Source organism: Cenococcum geophilum (genome assembly GCF_001692895.1).
Source record: "Cenococcum geophilum 1.58 unplaced genomic scaffold K441scaffold_38, whole genome shotgun sequence".
Lineage (NCBI taxonomy): Eukaryota > Fungi > Ascomycota > Dothideomycetes > Gloniales > Gloniaceae > Cenococcum > Cenococcum geophilum.
In genome coordinates this window covers 1,104,255-1,123,375 of record NW_027137596.1, presented here as the reverse complement: position 1 = coordinate 1,123,375, position 19,121 = coordinate 1,104,255, and the positions used below count along the sequence as shown (strand labels likewise).

General features: G+C 47.9%; 3 protein-coding genes across 3 annotated transcripts; 1 reads left to right on the top strand and 2 right to left on the bottom strand.

The window, feature by feature from the left end:
• The first annotated feature begins 4,113 nt into the window (after positions 1–4,113).
• Positions 4,114–6,731, top strand: K441DRAFT_204770 (exocyst complex component Sec6). Its single transcript, XM_067640505.1, has one exon. The coding sequence runs from the start codon at positions 4,256–4,258 to the stop codon at positions 6,536–6,538; it is 2,283 nt and encodes a 760-aa protein (XP_067501095.1). The 5' UTR covers positions 4,114–4,255; the 3' UTR covers positions 6,539–6,731.
• A 193-nt stretch (positions 6,732–6,924) lies between these two features.
• K441DRAFT_574390 (NUC173-domain-containing protein) lies at positions 6,925–10,833 on the bottom strand (the record flags this gene model as incomplete). Its single annotated transcript, XM_067644096.1, has 4 exons — positions 6,925–8,706; positions 8,762–9,079; positions 9,130–10,719; positions 10,771–10,833. The coding sequence occupies 4 exons, from the start codon at positions 10,831–10,833 to the stop codon at positions 6,925–6,927; spliced, it is 3,753 nt and encodes a 1,250-aa protein (XP_067501094.1).
• Positions 10,834–11,056: 223 nt separating this feature from the next.
• K441DRAFT_641418 (uncharacterized protein) lies at positions 11,057–17,911 on the bottom strand. Its single transcript, XM_067646651.1, has 2 exons — positions 12,139–17,911; positions 11,057–12,069 (listed from the first exon to the last, which is right to left on the bottom strand). Exons 1-2 carry the CDS (start codon positions 17,714–17,716, stop codon positions 11,444–11,446), a joined length of 6,204 nt encoding a protein of 2,067 aa, XP_067501093.1. The 5' UTR covers positions 17,717–17,911; the 3' UTR covers positions 11,057–11,443.
• Positions 17,912–19,121: the final 1,210 nt, after the last annotated feature.

Sequence of the window (19,121 nt, the reverse complement as noted above, 5' to 3'; positions counted from 1 at the left end):
TTACCTAGCTAGGTTTAAAAAGCGGGTTTAAAAGGCCGAGAATGTCTCTATTGTTTTTATATTTAGACCTTTATAGCTAAGGTGGGCGTTCTATACCCTAAAAGGGTCCTTATAAATAAAAGATAGGTAGTTAATTATTTTTTCTTTAGAGAGGAAGGGTTCTGTTAAGTCCTAGGCGTATTACGGATATAGATATATCTATACGTCTCCACCGGTACGGCCGAAAACATAGGCTATTTTAGCTTAAGTAGTAGGGAAGTAGTCTATATTAACTTTAAGCTTATCCTATAATTAAAGCTTCTAATTATTAAATATAGGGTTAGCTCCGTCTATAAGTAATAGGGGGTTTATAACCTTTGCGGACCGTAATAATCCTAATACTATATATTAGGCTAGGGCCTTAAGGACTATAATAAGTCTATTTAATAGGTCCTCGCTAAATATAGGGGTGTTTTTAGTTTTAAGTAGTTCTTATAGCAGTTTAATTTCGGCATTAGCTGCTGCGAGCTCCGCTTAAGGGGTTAAGATATTAATTATTTCTTCGTCTAAGGTGTTTATAGGTCCTATAGCGGCTTTGCCTACTACTATATTTTATAGCATAGTAGTAGGGGTATTAAGTAATTCTAGGTAATTTCTTTATAGGTTCTGGTCTGTATATATCTTATAAGTCCTTTTCTTAGAGTTCTATTCTTTTCCTTTAGGTTCTGTCCTTATAGTCCTAATAATATCCTTAGGGTCCTATTCTATATCCTTGTCCTATTTATAGTCCTATAGATATATTTAAGTTCCTTCTTAGAAAGAAAGGGTAGTTTAAGCTTTAGATAATATTAGCGACCTAGTTAATTAAGATATAAGTACGGTAAAAGGGTTACGTAAGCCTATACGATTAGATTATCTATAAACGAAAATTTAAAGCTAAGGAAAAGGAAAGAAAAGAAAAAGTAGCAACGCAAGGAGTTATATACGATCCCTAGTTACGTAAGAGTCGCGTAAGCCCTGTGTCTGCTATAACGTCTACTATAGCTGCCGCTTTTTGCTAGTGCCGTAATACTAGTTTAAAAATAAATCACGTCTAAGCTCCCTAAAGTAACACTTATTATTAAAGTGTTACTGCTTATTTACCCTATACGTGACTTAATATAACAATAGCCATTAGTATTAAGATATATTTGGCACCAAAAACCATATCGTACTAAGGAGTTTTGCCTGTATATAGCTATCTACTATAGTTTTACCTAACAGTTACTACTAAAGCGACGTCCATAAGCTCTTAGACGCTACGTTAAAGAATTTAAAATATAAGCATATAACATATATAATGAGTTTTTAACTAATATCCTAGTTTTAACCGCGCTAGCAAACCACCCACCTATTTTAGCTAGCTTATTACCTGTCTATACAAGTAGAGGTTATAAATATTATTACTAGATAAATGGCGTAGAGCGTATGCGGTAGGGGCTGTATATATAGCGTAGGTTACCTAACTGCCTACGGCCTAATAGATAGCCCGACCTTTACTACCCCTTTATTTCTCTTTTGGTAGACGAGATAGACACGAATAAACCAAGAACCAGAACTACTTATTGCAATTGCAGTACCCCCTAGGTAATACCGACATTACCTAAAGCAATATACTGCTGCATTAAAGCTTAACCTATTACTTTCTTATATATCAACTTTACGAAATATATTACTAACCTATAGCTATACCTCGCTAGCTTTAAGCGCCAGGTGCAGAAGATTGTCTATAAGCTACTTTAACTGCTTAGCGCGTTGGCGGCTTATATAAAAGCGCTAAAGCCTATATAAAGGTACATGGAGTTTTACCTACTACTTTTTAAAAGCGCCTATAAGGCAAACACTAATCTTATTACAACGCCTATACTAACTAGTATTATATTACTCCTGCTAGTAAAGCAGTAATTATTTAATACTATATCTACCTTACTAAGGCTAGGTTTCTATATTAGTACTATATAATTTAGACAATTGCTACCCTTATTTTACAACGCGAAAACTCCTACTTTCCTCCCTACTATAATATCGCGCTACTAGGCAAACGCTAAATATATAGCTTCCTTAAACGCTAGGGCGAGCTTTATACTTACTATATATAATTAATTAGCTTAGAACGAGCTATTGCTAGCAATAATCCCGCCCTTATTAAGAGGTTCTTTTCCAACTACTCTAATACGAAGACTTAGTATAATATTAAGGACGCTAATATATAGAATATAGATAAGACTAGCTACGCTATAGGCTATGCATACGCCGCTAAGGTAGTAGTTTTAAGAGGCAATACTATTAACTTTAAGACGATTAACGGCTTTAGGGAGTAGATATTACAAATTAATTTAATTGGAATGTATAGGCAGACAATTCCACCATTTATTATTTTTAAAGGACGCTAATATATAGAATCTCTATAGTAAGAGGTAGAGGAAGCTATAAGCGAGTGTATACTAGCGATAAGTAAGAATAGATAGTTAAATTAAAAGCTTAGAGTACGATGGCTAGAGTACTTTAAGTAATATACTAAACAAACTAAGGTATAGTAGAGGCTAATAGAGGACGGTAATAATAGTAAATATAATAGCTACTGGCTCTTAGTTATAGACGGCTATAGTAGCCACGTTAATATTAAGTTTGTTAAGCTTTACTAGTTAAAGAAAATTATACTAATTTATCTACCGCCGTATTTAACGTACCTTTTACAGCTATTAGATCTGGTTATATTCTTAGTTATTAAGCAACTATATTTATCTAAAGTTAATAAATATACGGCTTATAGTATTACTAGTATTAATAGAGAGTACTTTCTAAAAATACTAGGTGAGATTCGGCCGCGAATATATACTAGAGAGTTAATTAGGAGCGCCTTTAAGGCAGTAGGCCTCTATCCCTTTAACCTAAATTAAGCTTTTAATCGCTGCTCCGTATAACCTTCTACTTAACTATCTATACCACCGCCTTCCTCTAAATATGCAACGATTCTATCCTCCCCTATATATCCTCCGCCACCTAATAGCAAATACGCTTAAGCTCGGTACGCGCGTATAATCCTTTACCTAGAAACTACATAAGAGGTGACGGAGGTAGTGGTTTTAAAGCTAATACAGCACCTACAATCCCTAAAGAACGGCTTAGAGATTATACAGGCTAAGAATAATAAACTTTGGCAACATACTAAGGAGAGAAAGGCTAAAAAGAAGTAAAAATAGACTATAATTTCTACCGAGTCGGTTCTTACACTAGAGGCAGTAAGAGAGCTTACCACTACTAAGCGCGCCGCCAACAAGGCCAAAGAGCAAGCTAGGCTTACTAAGGAATAGCTTAAGAGAGATCGTTAGGCAGTAGAAGCACTTGCTAGGAAACAAATTAACGCTAGAAAGGCAGCTAGGAAGAAGGCTGCTAATCTAAGAAAGCTGGCTAAGGAACACTAGCAAGAGGCAGTGGAGACAGGAAAGGTAGCAAGTAAGGCGCAAAAGAACTCCCTTACCGCCGCCAATATAGCTCACAAAAAGAACACTAAAGAAGCTTAACTAGCGGCTTAAATAGCAGCTGATTATGCGCTATTAAAACAGTTAACTGCGGAAGAGCTCCAGAAGCGGGCGAAGGACTCCATTACCGCTATCGCCGCCGCTGCGGCTCTCGTTAAGCAACTTCAAGATGCAGCCAAGGGAGCGGGAGGAGCTACTTTACTGGAGGACACTCAGCAAGGGCAGGTGACGGATAGGTTGGAGGACGACGATACAAGTAATCTAGGCGACGAGGAGTCCTCAGATGAGGACGTTGAGTCAATTGGCGACCTTCGGTGGCCGATCGACTGGCCAATTGAGCTCTAGAACACCAATGGCCGACTTAATATAGACTTTATTATATATATTTATGGCTTCAAGGCTCCCTAGAAATAATGCGATGATTTTTAATGGGTTTTACTAGTGTTTTGTCACCAAATTAACATTTGGTGGCATTTTGGTGTTCAAATCGGTCAAAACTAGGGTGTCGGTCAAAACCCCATCACATACGTTAGCGATTTTCTGCCCCGTAACCAAGCACGAGCTGATCTAAGTTCGGCTAAAATTCCACTACGGAGCGTCTGATTTATGACATAACTCTAACCCGGAGTTTCGCCGGCCGGACCTGCAGGCCTCTAGTCCTGAGCAATCCCCGTGTCCAAGTCGTACTCGAGACCCCCAAAGCTGCCAACAAGCCCTCATGGCCATACCACTCTGCCCTTGAGTAACACACCACAATGAACGATGCCGAAGCCGTCACCATCAAGCTCGCCGAGCTTCTCCGGCACCCCGAGGACCTCGACAAGATCCCCGCACTCAAAGCCGAATTTACTCGCAAGAAAGCCGCCATAGATGGGCAGCTGCGCCATGGGCTCAAGGAGCAGCTAGAGGTGACACAGGCAGGTATGAATAGCATCACAGATGGCCAGCGCACTGTCAACCAGATCAAGGAGGAAATGATGAAGATTGACAAGCTGTGCGCGGAGGCGCAGAACATGATTCGAGACTTCCCGCACATCAACCTCGTTGCGCAGACACATAGGAATTTTGAGCAGGTGGAGAAGATGAAGAGGGATATTGATGGGTTTGAGGAGAACTTGACGAGGCTAGAGGCATTGCTGCGGGAAGATGACAATGACCCGGGGAACCAGCCGAATTTGTTGGAAATACATTATGGGCTGACGCAGTTAAGGGATATAAGGGATGCGGCAATGGATCAGATCAAGAGCTCGGAAGAGGCTTCAACGGAGCTGATTGAGAATTTAAGGTTAGACACTGGGTCTACAGTACAGGATTCCTTCAACAGATTGGAGGATGTGGTTGGCTGGTTTGATGAGCATGTTGGGAATGCATGTATGAATCTGATACCACTCGTTCAATCTGGAAACAGTGGCATGGTGGTCAGATTGGCTTTGGTTATTGAGGAAGAGGAGAAGAACGATAAGAAGGCCAAAGCTCTCCAAGACGCGCAGAGGGAATACAAAGAGCTAGCATCGCGCTTCAAGTCTATTGCGACGGGGCCTAAGGAATTGCGAGGCTACAAGGAAAAATTTCTCAAGGCAATCGAAATGGCTACTACAATCCAGATCGACGCGTCGAATGAAGCTTTCCTAGACGACTCTGACAAGCTGGAGAAGTGTGTTCGTTGGTACTTCAACGACCTTAACACCGTCAAGTTAGGCATGACAGGCTTGATGCCCAAAAAATGGCGGATATTCCAGACATATGTGAATATCTATCATAAGCTCATGCATGATTGGTTAATCGAGCGCATCGACGACCCAGAGCTCAAACCCGCGCATATGTTGGCCATCATTCACTGGGAGGAGAAGTACTACGCCAAAATGCAGAAACTCGGTTTAGCTGAAGAAAATCTTTCCCCCCATCTCATCGACAATCGCGCTGCAGAGCTGGTCCGCGAGTACCGCCAACTCATCATCAAAGCTGTTGAAGAATGGATGGACCGTATGGCTGTTACTGACAGGCAGAACTTCCTGGCACGTAGCGAGGCCGCGCTCGACACAGATGAAAATGGCTGTTTCCGCACGAAGACTCTTGGTGACATGTGGCGTATGCTTCGCGAGCAACTCATATTTGCCGGCAACAGCGACCGTACCGATGTGGCAGAGGGCGTTGTCGACGCCATGTTCCGCGCGCTCTCTTCCCGCCAGCNCATGTGGGAATCCCTCGCCGACGCAGAACTCGCGAAGTACTCCGCTCCAACTGCGGACCAAGAAGGATTGCAGCCGCTTCAGGATTGGCTAGTTGCAGTTGCTAACGACCAAATCGCTTGCATCGACGAGGCCAACCAGGACGCAGACGGCTTGACCTCATATCTTACCCTCTTCAACCGCGACATCACGCCGCTAGTATCCCCTGCCTACGTACCTACAGTAACGACTCAAATCGATACCCTCTTGACCGGCTACGTCGATTTAAGCACCCACTTCATCCACATCTTCGCCTCCTTAATTTTCACCGTGGACTTCCGGTCCATCATGTCCGAGTTCTTCACCCCAGCCTGGTACTCCCAAAAACGCATCGGCCAAATCGTGTCGACATTCCAAGACTACCTAGCCGACTACGAGCGCGTCCTACATCCATCTCTGCGCGACATTCTCGTCGAAGAGCTTGCCGACGAGCTCCTCGCGCGCTACCTCTCCGCCGTGCGCAACCGCGGCGCCAAGTTCCGCCGCTCAGACCCCTTTGTCGAGAAAATCAAAGACGACGTGCTCACCGCGTTCAATTTCTTCGAGTTGTACCCTTCTTTCCCGGAAATCAAAACGAAATGGCGCGCCGTCGATGGTTTTGTCAAACTCCTCGAAGCGGACAAGAGCGCTGTCCCGGCCATATACGAGTCCGTTAAGGGGCAGTATTGGGACGTGCAGATTGGATGGATTGAGGCTGTGCTGAGGGCTCGTGATGATTTTGAGAGAAGCATGTTGAATGCGGTTAAGGCGAAGGCGGCGGAAGTCTACGTTGAGCGTGGATCTGAGACGATTATGAGTAAGGTCAAGTGAGTAGCATAGATACGGCATGAGTTTAGCGTTTCTGGATTTAGAATTTCGGATGCGTTTGAACGCGCATGCTTTTCGTGTACTCGCTTCTGAGATTGGTGAGCGGTGCATCGGGTCTGGTTTAGATGGCATGGCGTTTTGACTGTACAGAAAAAGCTATGATGTACTTATACCCGAGCCTTGTTTCAAATGTTCATGGATGCGCAAGTTATGTTCTTAAAAGGGGTTTCATTAAGATCCATTCTATCATACCTGGCTCATGGCCTCCCTAAGCAAACTTCTTTCACTCATAACAGACCATAAACGCCTCTTCGCGCCCAAATTCCTGTATCCCATCCTTAACACTGTCATACCATCATCACGACTATCGGAATCATCATCCATTCGGGCTACGCCTTGGACTTCATCCATCCCCCACCCCTTTCTCTGCCCCTCCCACTCTTATCCACTCGCCCTCCCCTCGTTTTCTGAACCCCGAGACCCCTCCTCTGCGCCTTAAACCCCCCTCTTCCCCTCTGCCCTCCCGTTTTCTCCTGCCTCATCGCCTTCATCTTCTCGCCCACCTCCTCCTCATCCACCTCCATCTCATCATCATCTTTCCGCCTGCGATTACTGAATTTCAGCTTCCCCCGCTGCCCGCGCTGCGCCGCATCCCGTCCTTTGATCGCATCCACATACGCATTAATACCGCCCTCCAGCGTGCCATCGCCGGGCCCGCTGCCATCGCCCATCAAGATATCGCCATCGTCCTCGGCCTCGGAGTCCTCCGGCCCGCCGAGAATAAGCTTGCCGTCGAGGTTGACCTTCGCCTTCGACTTCTTCGCCGGGACCGCCTTCTGCTTGAGTGGTTTCGTTGACGAGATATTGCCCAACGCGCGTCGGGAGAGGAGGTCGAGCGGCTCGTCCTCGTCCTCGACGATGTACGTCTTGCTCTCCTTCCGGTCGGCCTTGCCGCCCTTCTTGCGCCCCATGACCTCCTCGTCCGAGACGTCGCTGCCGTCGCTCTCGTCGTCGTCGTCGTTGCTGCCATATACAGCCTCGTCGAACTCGGACTCGAAGTTGCTCTTGTGCTTCGGCGCGGCGTCCGCCTCGTCCTCATCCTCCTCGCCGCCTTCCTTCTTTCTCTTCTTCCTCTCCCGCGTCTTCCGGATGTTGGCGATGAGCTTGCGGTCTTCCTCCGGACACGCCTTCTCGACGACGTCGACGCCGAAGCGGCGGATCATGCGCTCGAGGATGTGCTTCACCTTGGCCTTGAAGTGGGCCTTGTGCTCGTGGCTCCAGACCATCAGGTTCGGGACCAGGGCTTTGAGGCGCGGCAGCATGAGGTCCTGCGGCAGCGAGATGACCGAGACCTTGACGAAGCCAAGCACCGAGCGGACGATCTCGCGGTTCGGGTTCTGGATGAATATGTCCATGAGCTCGAGCAGGTTCTGCACTGTCTCCGTCGATATGCGCGATTGGAAATGGTACAGGATTCTCGTGACGGCGGTGATCGTGGCGGAGATCATGTGCGGTGTGCTTCCTGCCAGACCTGCCGAGACCATCGTGAAGTACTCTTCTAGCGTCGCTGGCACGGATGGCGTGTCGGATGACATATTTGGAACTTTTGCGTTAACGACGGTGCCACCGAGCGCCATCTTCTCCCCCATGGAAACTAGGAGGTCGAAGGCAGCTGTGCGCGCTTTCTCGTTGACTTCTTTGGCTGAGATGACAACTTCTGGGAGGATTGAGGGTATGAAGTGGAGGTCGCTGTTGGGGATGAATTCAACGATCTGAGCGATAGCAGCCAGCCGGTCGCGGCGGGAGGGTGCCGATGCTTTATCCGAACTTTGTAGTAAGAGCTGTTGTAGCTCAGTATTTCGTTCTTCCAGCGCAGCTTTGCCGATGGGTGACTCGGCGAGACGGGGAATGAGCTTGTAAGCTTTCTTCTGCAGCTGCGGATCATCGTCCTTATTAACGATGAGAGCAGCCATTTGAAACAGGGTGGGGAAACTATCGCGAGGGAGGTAGATGGAGATTGTAATGACAAGGTCCATGAGTGTGTGGCTCATTGGTGGCATTTTATCTTTCGTTTTCTCTTGCTTTTGCTTATCGGCTTGTGTTTGGGGACCACCCTCACCAAGGGAGGACTCGAGGTGGGTCGTAACTCGTACGAAGGTTTCCATGAGTTCCTGTGAGAGATGTTACTACCCGTCTAGGAATAGATAAGAGATTCTACTGGCTTACCTTCTCCGGTGTGATGCTCAGATAAGCATTTATACAGCGAAGGATGATCCCTCTGTATTGCGGTAGAGTCTGACTGTAGACGTTGAATAGCACTGCTAGTAGATTGCTAGCGAATCCTGCCAAGTGATCAAGATTATTCTTCGCATCAGCTTTGGATACTTTTGACTGAGCGACAAGATTTTCTTCTTCGTCAAATAACTCTATTATGGCTTTGTTAGAGTCTACGAGGTTTTGCAGTGCCCTACATAGATCTGTCCTTAGATCCGCCTGCCCATATAGCAAGTTAGATAATAGTTCCGCAAAGCTCTGATCGAAAGCCTAGAACAATGTCAGCGAGTTCGGCAAAAGCGCAAAAATGTTCGACCTACTTCAGTAAGATCAAGCGGCAAATCACAGTAACCGGGCAGAATAGACCAAACTTGCTGTACAACGGTCTCAAACACCTTGATCTCCATAGTTTTCTCTGCATCCCCGTGCTCGAGAACTCGCTGAAAAATTGCCTCGCTTAAGGGAACCATATCTGATCTAAAATGTGCCAGGCGCGTATTGCTTACGGAGTCTCGGAGAATTGGCAGCATCCAAACCCGTCCAGGGTGGCCTGGAGCGGGTTTCGGAAGGTTAAGCGGTAAAATCTTGAGGACGTTATCTGGACCCATGGCCCGTATCGCTTTTGCAAGGACTGCATCGGCTTCTTTCTTTCCCGCGAAGGACTCGTTTCCTCGCAGTTCCCCAATGGTCCTGACCACGTTTGAGAGAAGCGGGGCTGAACGCCATCGCAACGCTTCGAATATTGCACCGAGAACATTGAAGACCTCCATCCAGGCGGCTTGGAACTTTATGCTCAAGAGATCCGTAGCAGTCTTCGCTAGCTTCTCCAGGACTTTCTCGTCAAATATTGAAGGGTCCAGCAGGACGTTGTCTGGTATGCAATTTGCCATGAACGAAATGAGACATTCTGAAGCAGAAATACGGATGTTGTGAGAAGGAGAACTAAGGAAGTTGGATATCATAGCAAATAAATTAGGAAGGTTTTGGAAAGTCTCATCAGGGTTGATCTGTGCTGAGACATCGTAACCTCTGGATAAGACAGCTATCCATGGGGGAAGCAATTGTGAATCATTCTTCGATGGCTGTAGCTCCGAGATCACCTCGAGTAGTCGAGGGAGCTTTACAGAAGACACTTCATCGGCCATTCCAGCGAATATGACTTCAAAAACTTCGAATGCAGCCATGGTAAGGTATTCATTGCTCGACTTCGAGATATTCAATAAGAGTTCACAAAGCGAGTCAATCTTTCTACTCGGCCAGCCTCCAGAAGCAGTCGCAATGGTCTTGATCAGTTGTAAAGCATGAATGAGGCCCGGTTCATGATGTTGACCGTCACGTTGCGACTTGTGCTTTTTACTTTTGCCAGCAGCATCTGCAACATCCTTCAATGTTCGTAGCGCAGTCTCCGCACACATATCTGCTGCTGGGTGATCCAGCGACGGACTTGGCGGTGGATTTTTGAGGACTTTAGACAAAGCATCCTGTGCCCGCTTCCTCACTTTCGGTCTGTGGTCGACCGCGATTGTGAGCAGTCCCGCGACCGCCCTCCTCGGGCTAATCTGCGTTTGCGGCAGCGCCCATGCCTGTGCATCCTGTATGACCAACAACGACTCCAAGCATCCTATCGAGGATCGAAGAAGCGGCGCTTCAGCTTCCGGATGTGTCAATGCCGGCGCAAGGCTCGTCAGGATCTGAGAAAATTTCGACCGAAGCAGCGGCGCGGGGACGTGTGGCGTGACAAGGTCCAGCAAATACACCACGGCAGAGGCAACTTCTTTGTTGACGATGCCCTTGCTTGAGGATATGTACTGGCTTAGAAGCGATAGCAGCGCAGCGAAGTATGCTGTGGGCGTGAACTCGGAATTCTGATCTCGAAGGGTGTCTTCGACCGCGGACAGAACCACTGCGGTCTGTGATCAATGAGCACGAACTCGCAAGAGCGAATTGTACGAGTAACTCACCTGCTGCTGGTTTTGCAGCCGTGGAGAAGAGCGAATCTTCGCAAACCTCTCCGTTAAAGACATTTTGGCAGTGTAAGAACTTCGCTGTGGTGCACTACTTGGTGTTTGCGGTCCCGCCTTGATAAAAAGTTCAACCTCGCTTAGGAAAAATATTGGCGTGCGACCCTGGTGGTTGATCACCGCAAGGATCTGGAACAACACCTTGGAGGCTTTTAAGCGCAAGGGCAATTCAAACTATACGTTATAGGTTTATTTCACTTCAGCTATGCGCCAGACCCCCCCCCCCCCCCCCAATCGGTCCTGAATTACGCCACATTCAAAACATCCTGTCAAATCCAGGAATGAGAACATGCAGCCTATCAAAGAACATGTCAACGACGGACTTTATCTGCCCACTAAGGGGGGTCTGGGTATAACACCGCGCATAGCACTCATACATATCCGAACAGTCCAGTCGGCCCACCGGCTCCACGCTCGAGGTGTGCGAGAAAACAAAACCCCCTATCCAAAAGTAAAAGAACCCAAAGAAAATCTGGTGCGAGGTAAACAAAATTTTTCCAACCAACCGGGACCAAAAGAAGATTAGAAGTAGTACCAATCAAACAACGAATCTGATAAAGCCCGATACTCAAGAAGATGGAACCTAGTGCAAGGAAAAATTGAAGAGTCCTTTTTACTCCTCCGCCAGTGTCTCATCAAGTCTTCCTTTAACACTGTTTTTGCTTGCCTTCCTCCCGATATGGAGAAGGCTGAGCCGCTTTCTCACACTACCCACCCTATTGCCAAAACTGTGACTACTAGATTGTTCGCTCTTGCTGGTCTCAGGTCTTCGATCAATACTTTGGCTATTGCGACTTTGGGCCTGTGTTTGGACGAGGCTTTGATTTTGCGGTTGACTTGGTGCGGGTGCGGACTCATTTGTAGATGTTTGGTGTAAGAAGCTTAAGCGATGCTTCCCGGCGTCTTTGCTCCTGCTGCGTGATGATGCTCGGTTTGATTGATTTTCGACGTCTTCTTCTACAGGTGGCTTGGTCTGCTTGCGTCCTTCGCGAGGTTCACTGACAGAACCGCGTTTGAGGAAGGTAAGGCTGAGGCGATTCTTCTCATGGCGACCTGGTTTGATTTCGGGGACTACGCTCGTCTGTGTACCGTTGATATGATTGGTTGGAGGGGCAATAGGACTAGTAACTAGAGAAGGTGAGGAAGCTGCAAGCCAGGAAGTTGTTGGCGATCGCATTAGTGGGCCTTGGGAACCCGGCATGAGAGCTGTTAGCTCATACGCGAAGGTAGCTTCGAAACCTGAGTAATTTGTTAGCTGACTGCTAGCTTGTACGGTTGCCTTGAATATTTTATTCAATTTATACGTACGTTGAGTCAGGTCTGCTTTGGTGGCTTGATGAGCAGGCCGAGAGTATAAAGCTAGGCATCGTTTCATAACTAGAGCGTAATCCATCATTGCCACTTTCAGTGCGTTTTCGAGAAGATTTGCTGGACGTTCTTCCTCTTGCTCTTCCTCCTCCTCCTCGTCTATTTCGATGGAGTCTCGAGTTTTGGGCAATAAATCACGATAATTCGCAATGCTCGTTTCAGAGGCTGGGTCAACTGCCATCATCAGCTCCTGCGTAAGAGAAGTGAAAGCAGAGTCCTCTCCATCCGCTGCTCGCTTTTCCAGTGCAAGGAGTTCCGTTGTCTTTCGTGCGGTACGTTCTATAGCAGTTTGTAAGGGTGTCAAAGTGACATTGCCAACGGACGTGATTTCACTTCTCCGAAGAATCGTTGGGAATGCCTCGGCTGTTGTGTAGACAGTTTTTTCAACAGTTTGGTCCTTGATGCTGGCCTCTGGCCCTTGCCGTCGGGAGGTCGTTGTGAAATGGGTCGGTCTGGAAAGCAGATAATAGTCCCGAATCGGCTGTGCAACCTTTGCCCGCTGATAGATTGGATGAAGCAAATCCTTTTGGGGACTGACAGGGTATATATGCAGATACTGGCCCTCAACGTCTTCCTCTCCACCTGCTTGTAATATCTGAGCAGAAGGATGTTGCTGTTGCATCCGATCTGTGAACGTTGCTAAGCGGTCGCTTGGTGAACCTTCAAATATGAATTGCTTGTCTCTCAGACCAACCGGGAATCCCAAGCCTTTATACACAACGCGGAAATACCGAGGATTCTGCCTCTCGCCCTTACTTATGCTTTCATATATCGTTGCCATCGCACGCTGGGTTCGCGCCAGCTTCGAGAAGTCAAATATGTTGTGCTCATATTGTGTCGCGAGCTCCATGTAAGTTCCCAGAGCATTATCCCATGATAAGCCATCCTCGTAATACTTGATCATCTGGAAGTACAGCTGCTCTTTTCGCTCAAAGGAGGTCTGGGCCGGGAATGCTGGATCCACTAGAGCTTCCACAACCATGGTCGGGTCCCACTCGTAAAGCTCTGCATGAAGACGCAAAGCAAGGCCGGCCTCGGTGAAGTTCTGGGCGTCGGCCTGAAGATTCACGAGCTGGTGGACATATCTGATATAGATGTCCTCTTTCTGCATATCTTTCAGGAACTCCATAAGGTGTAGAGTATCCATTATATGGAACACCTCCCCAGTCGCTTCTGTGCTGTGCACAGCAACAAGGAGATCTAATAATTCATCAATGGTAGTAATGAGGTTCTTTACGGCGAGGAACAGCGGGTCTTCCGGTTCCTGTGCCAGAGGCTCAAAGAGGTCTATCAACTCTCCGATGAAGAGCTTTTGTAGGATGCTTTCAGTTAGATGCTTGGATTTGAACAACCGATCCAGACAGTCGATCATTTCTGCCTGTATTAGAGCCAGATCTTGGCTGAGGGTCCATTCGCTAACGATCATCGTTTGCAGAACTTCAATCGCAACGCTCCGTAATCCTTCGTGGACGCTAAGGCAAAGTTCTACTATCGGCGCAACCAAGCCTGGAACGTATTGCACTTGGAACCCTCCCATCTTTTCGAGCCCGTACTGTTTCCTGTCTTCAGAGCTCGTCTCCCAGCCAATAGCCTCCCAGCTCCGTCGAAGCAGGTCTGCTCCTAACTCTCGAACATCACCGGCTATCTTCCACACAGCTCTGCGTTTCTGCTCAGGGAAGGTTTCTAGAGCAAGAGCGTCGCTTCCAACAAGCTTAAGGAGCGCATCAAAGAACGCGCGCCAAAGATCGGTGTTGAATTGATCTGCTTCGTCAGGATGTGGCAGGAAGGAGTCGATGAGAATGCTTGCAAGCTTTTCCAGTGTTCGCATAGTAGCCTTATGGTGGTATATGTGAACGCTTAGCCATGAAGTAGGGAAAGCTTCACCATCAAGGATCGAGATGTATACTTGCAAGGCACTGAAAAGGAAATCCGCAATGTCCGCTTTGGGCCAGTCAAGGTGGATAATCGTTGGTAGGCTGGACATTGCTGCCAGGACCGCTGATATTTCAATGAGAGCCTCGTCAAAAACTGCAGCAGTAGTTGTCGGCCGAGAAGGAAATGGATATGAAGTTGGGAATAATAAGGAAAGAGAGCTCTTCGAGGAGCGTGGTATAGATTGAATCGCACGATAGGAATCGGCCAACTTTGGGATGTATTCGCAAGCCTCCTGGCCTAGCTCCTCAACTTGAGAAGCTACGACCGAGCAACAGAGGCGTACTTGGTCTTTCCACTGCTCAGTGACAGTATTTACCTTGCCCCAATGGGGAGCAAGCCAGCGCACTGTATTGCTGAGCAGTACCCGTCGAGTGTCCGGTGTCTTGAAAACGTCGACTTGCGCGAAGTGAATGATGAGGACCAGTATGTATAGAACAAGCTTTCCTTGTGCGGCCGAACAAGAATCAATGAAATCTGAAGCGAGCTTCAAGATTTCGGTGGGAGACATTGAGGGTGATAATTCAGGTAGCCAGGTATGGAAGTGTTGGACGACCAGTGTCTTGGTTCCGATAAGAATCGGTGCTGGGTTCGCCATGAGAGCCTCTAGTGACTTGAAGATATTTTGTAGGTCCTTCGTAAAGGTGGGCTGTCTACTGGTAATGCCAATACCAGCCTCTTTTTCTTTTTGTTGTTGTCGTGCATTCATGATAAACTTAAGAATGTGGCTACCGACCTTGAATGTTGCTCGCAGCCGGCGAGATGATTCCGGATCCACAGGGTTTGCCAATAGTCTTGTGTAGCTTCTAACCAAACAAGATGTTGCGAAAGGATATTTGAACCTGTTTGCTGCGTACTGATCAACCAGTGGGCCCAAGTTGAAGCGCCGATCATGCACTATTCCAAGCACAATAACCAAGGCGTTGAAAACCAAGTCTTCGTACTCCTCACCTCCTGCATACTCAACCAAAATCTCAAATAGTGCATCGAAGACTTCGTTCAAAAGCTTCACAATCTCGATCTCGGGGACGAAGACAAATCTTCGAAGGAGTGCAGCGAGTTCTCCAGAGGCCTGGTCACGCCATTTTAGGAGGCCAAGAAGATTTGGATCCTGAGAGTATTTCGTACTACAAAGATATGTGCGAAGGTGGAGTGATGCCACTGGACCGGTAACAGATTCGTCTTTTCTTCTCGAGCTCCATGGAAGGGCAAGGTAAGCTCCACGACCCGCAATCATGCTTGAGGTATATTCATCGTATTTATAAAGTGCTAGAGAATGGTCCCCGTCACGAACGAAGGCATCCTGGGTCCAAAGTGGCATCCAGCACAGAGCAAAGGGAAACCCAGGAGCGTCTGCTACGCTCATAACAATATGAGACCCAGGGACTTCCTCGGGGCTGATAGCAAGCCGAACCGTAAGGTTCCAACCTCCGCCCCGCTCAACCGCAGTTGTCCGCCATGCTGTATGCCCAGCACTATTACAGGAGGGATATATGCAGCCATCGATTCGCTCCCCAGTGGACTTACGAACCTCAATTGTTAGCTGAAGGTTACCCATCCCGGAAGTTTGCCCGAGAGGGACGGTTCCAGACTTAGGATGAGAGAGGAAGGCGTTACGTGGGAGGAAAGGCTCAACCAACGTCAAGTAGATATCACTTCTTGGCTTGGTTGGAGCCCCAGAGAATCCAATTTTCCGCGTCTGTTTGATATTGTGGAGTAAAGTTGGAGTCTTTTCGATCAACGTTTCTGCATCCGGATTGGCAAATGCTTTCACGTGGACATTGAGGCGGTTCACAAGCGAATGCTTCTTGTATCTACCGTTAGCACTTGGATACAACTCAGTGAGCAAGCTATCCCATTCCTCATTTTCATCCACTATCTCGTCGAAAGGCGATGGAGGTGTCCATAAGGTAACCGATTGTTCCGCTTCTGATTGAGATTTCACTAGAGGGTCTACTCGGAGAAGCCCAACAGCCACAGTTCGCTTCACGGTTTTCTGATCTCTAGATGGGGTCCTTTGTTTAGCAGATTCAGGTCGACTATCAGCAGTTTGGCCTCGATTAGAATCAACACTCGTTGGTCTATGTTCGGAGCTCATGTTGATCGCTTCGGACTCCTTGCGTGCTTTGTGACCGAACATGATGCTGCGACGTCCACCCTTGATGCTTCCAAACTGCGAAGCCTGGAGCGGGGGTGCATTCTGACTTGATGTGCTCTCACGCGGAGCACTGGAGCTGCCGAGGCTGGAACTGCCACAGTAGGGCTCGTTGGTTAATAATTTGAAGACGAGGAAAAGATTCGAGCTAGAACCCGCTCCTTCGCCAATATCCGTGGAACTTAGATCAACAAAAAGGGCCTTCATTTTCTCCGCATTAGGCCCTGCTGTTGCACCTTCCCGCGCAGAAAGGTCAATTGAGTACACTTCGGATAAAGGTTTTGGGGCAGAGCCAGGAATTTTAAGACAGAGATGTATGCTCACTTGAGCAGCTGTCTGGGTGAAGTCGCCTAGGACATTTCTAATGCTGACGAATAGATGATGAAGATTGTGTTCGTCAATGTGCTGGACAGGTCGTTCCTCGAGCAAGCTCATTATGGACTGCAAGCGTGTAATTTCAATTGCGGAGTCGTCCCCGGTCAAGATCCGACCGCTCTGTGAGGGGCTACGCACGATCACTTCTCCACAGAGCATCTTATTGCCGCTAACAAGATCCCAAACGGTCACTTCGCGCACTTTACGCAGTTCTTGCGCAGTCAGCACCTTATGTAACAACTGCCGTCGCGCAGTATCTAGGCGTTGTACCAAAGCCGACATCTTGTCCAACGTGCTGTACCGCCTTGCAAGAAGAAGCTCATGTAACTTTGTAGAGTGCCATTCCCTCAGACACGACGCGATTTCATCTACCAGGGGTTCTTGTGTAGAAGTCGGAGTTTCGTCACCAATCTTCAGCATCGGTACAGGTGCCGGAGGTCGCGGAGCATTTGGGTCGCGTGAGGTGACAGATATTGGCGATAGCGGGAGCATAAGCTGCTGAAGATGATCTGAGCGCGCCGTCCATTGCGATCCATGACTTCCCGCTCTCTTTTTATTCGACTTTCTTCTCGGCAATGGAGACACAAGGGATGGAAGAATTAATATTGGATCAGGCTTCGAGATTGGTTTTGTTCGCGGAACGGCTGTTTTGCCAGGTATTGAAGTCGCAGATGCGCTTTCAGTCGGGGTGATGACGCCGTTGGTATGCTGTTCTGCATGGCTGCCACGAGAGCTGGGGATTTTCTCAATAATGTCTGAGTTGCACCCAGGTGTTTTGCCCTCTCCAAGCACCTCGCGAACCTCGACGCAGCATCGCGGAAATATTCCAGAAAAAACGCGCGCCTCAAGGGTCTGGCCCCTGACACTCGTCAAACCGGCTAGCAGTGACGGAGGCGCAACCAGATATCCTCGATACCAAGCTCCATCCTTCCCTCCCTGCTCAATTATGTATAATTCGTCGCCAATCTCAAGAGGTAGGTCGGCGGGTGACGAGGGTTGGAAGGGATATACACAGATTGCGAAAGCAATCCTAGGAAGAGGCCTCCAACCTGGCATGTCGCACACGCAACCTGATCGCGCTATGTTGGACCGTGTTGGAGCGAAATCATTACGGGTCGAGGAGGTCGAAGGGGTCTCGCAGATGGACTCGAGATGTGTAGCTGGGTGCTTATGTCGCGTTGCTCATCTGCATGAAGGACGCCCCTGATGGAATAGGGACGGGATGGAGCGAGCGATGGACTGAGCGCCGATCGGTAGAGATTCTGGGTTAAGATGTTCAATTGGGTTGAGTGTCTAGCGTAGCAAGCCAGCCAGGGAAGGGAAGCGGGCGAATGATATGGCGGAAAAAGCCAAGCCAAAGGAGCAAGAATTGAGGAAGTTAGTAGAAAACGGTTTGTTAAGGGTCCAAGCGTTGCTTGACCCAAGGGGCTGTTCCTGCGTTTGATGTGCTTGGCGTCGTCTGCTCATCATCGATTCTACCTGACGGTTTCGACAATGCCTTTGCATGCTACCAGTAGGCTCTACATGTCTGACAACCCATGCCTGGCAATCCATGCCTGACAATCCATGCCTCTGCTGGCCGGCTTTTCCTGCCTATTTCCACCATGGAACCGTTCGGATGATTGTCAGCATATTATCGCATCGGGAGAGAGGTGTAACCACCTCATAACCAATATCGTGGTGTGCGCACACCTAAAGGCCGCCGCTCAAGGATCTGATAGCTATCTCGTTACAAATCCAGCAACATAAATTTGCTTAGAAGTCATGTGAAAAGTTGTTGCTAGTCTACAAGTGTGGCCCAAAAAAAGGCGCCAGCGCTAATTATGGCACCCGATTTGGCGCGCTACCGTACAGCGTCTCTTCAATTCCGGTGGTTAGCGCAGCCACGTCTGCACGGCCTTTTTGTAGGGGAACTTTTGGTATTTTTGCTGTTTAAGGGAAAGTTAATAAAACACGCTAACCACCGGATGTGCCAGGAGGCTGTAGATCTGCCGCCCAGCCTGCGTTTCTAGTAACCAAGTGAGGTCCGTTCAGCCTTTTCTGGATTCCATTTTACAGCTTACCAACAGCAACAACGACTGGTTATGCAGACCACCTAGCGTGAAACAACTTTATCATGCTACGCACTTGGAATTTCCAACATGAAAAGAAGCCGCGTCCACATCAAAGACTACACTGTGGGGTGGGTTTGTGCCCTGCCTATCGAGCTCGCTGCGGCACAGGAGATGCTAGACGAGGAGCACTTTGACCTACAACGGGATAGAAATGACACTAATCTATCACACTCGGTCGTATCGGCGAACACAACGTCGTCATCGCATGCCTTCCGGTCGGCCAGACAGGCACCAACTCTGCGGCTCAGTTGCAGTTCAGATGAAGTCAAAATTTGTGTCAATACAGTTCGGCCTAATGGTAGGTATCGGAGGTCCGGGTCCCAAGCGCTGAGTCAGAACTACAACTT

Bases quoted from the DNA above. Each gene is read 5' to 3' on its own strand.
- K441DRAFT_641418 (XM_067646651.1), bottom strand. From the start codon at position 17,716: ATGCCAGGTTGGAGGCCTCTTCCTAGGATTGCTTTCGCAATCTGTGTA. The intron at 12,070-12,138 runs GTACGTATAAAT...CAAATTACTCAG, and splicing joins CAAAGCAGACCTGACTCAAC to GTTTCGAAGCTACCTTCGCG.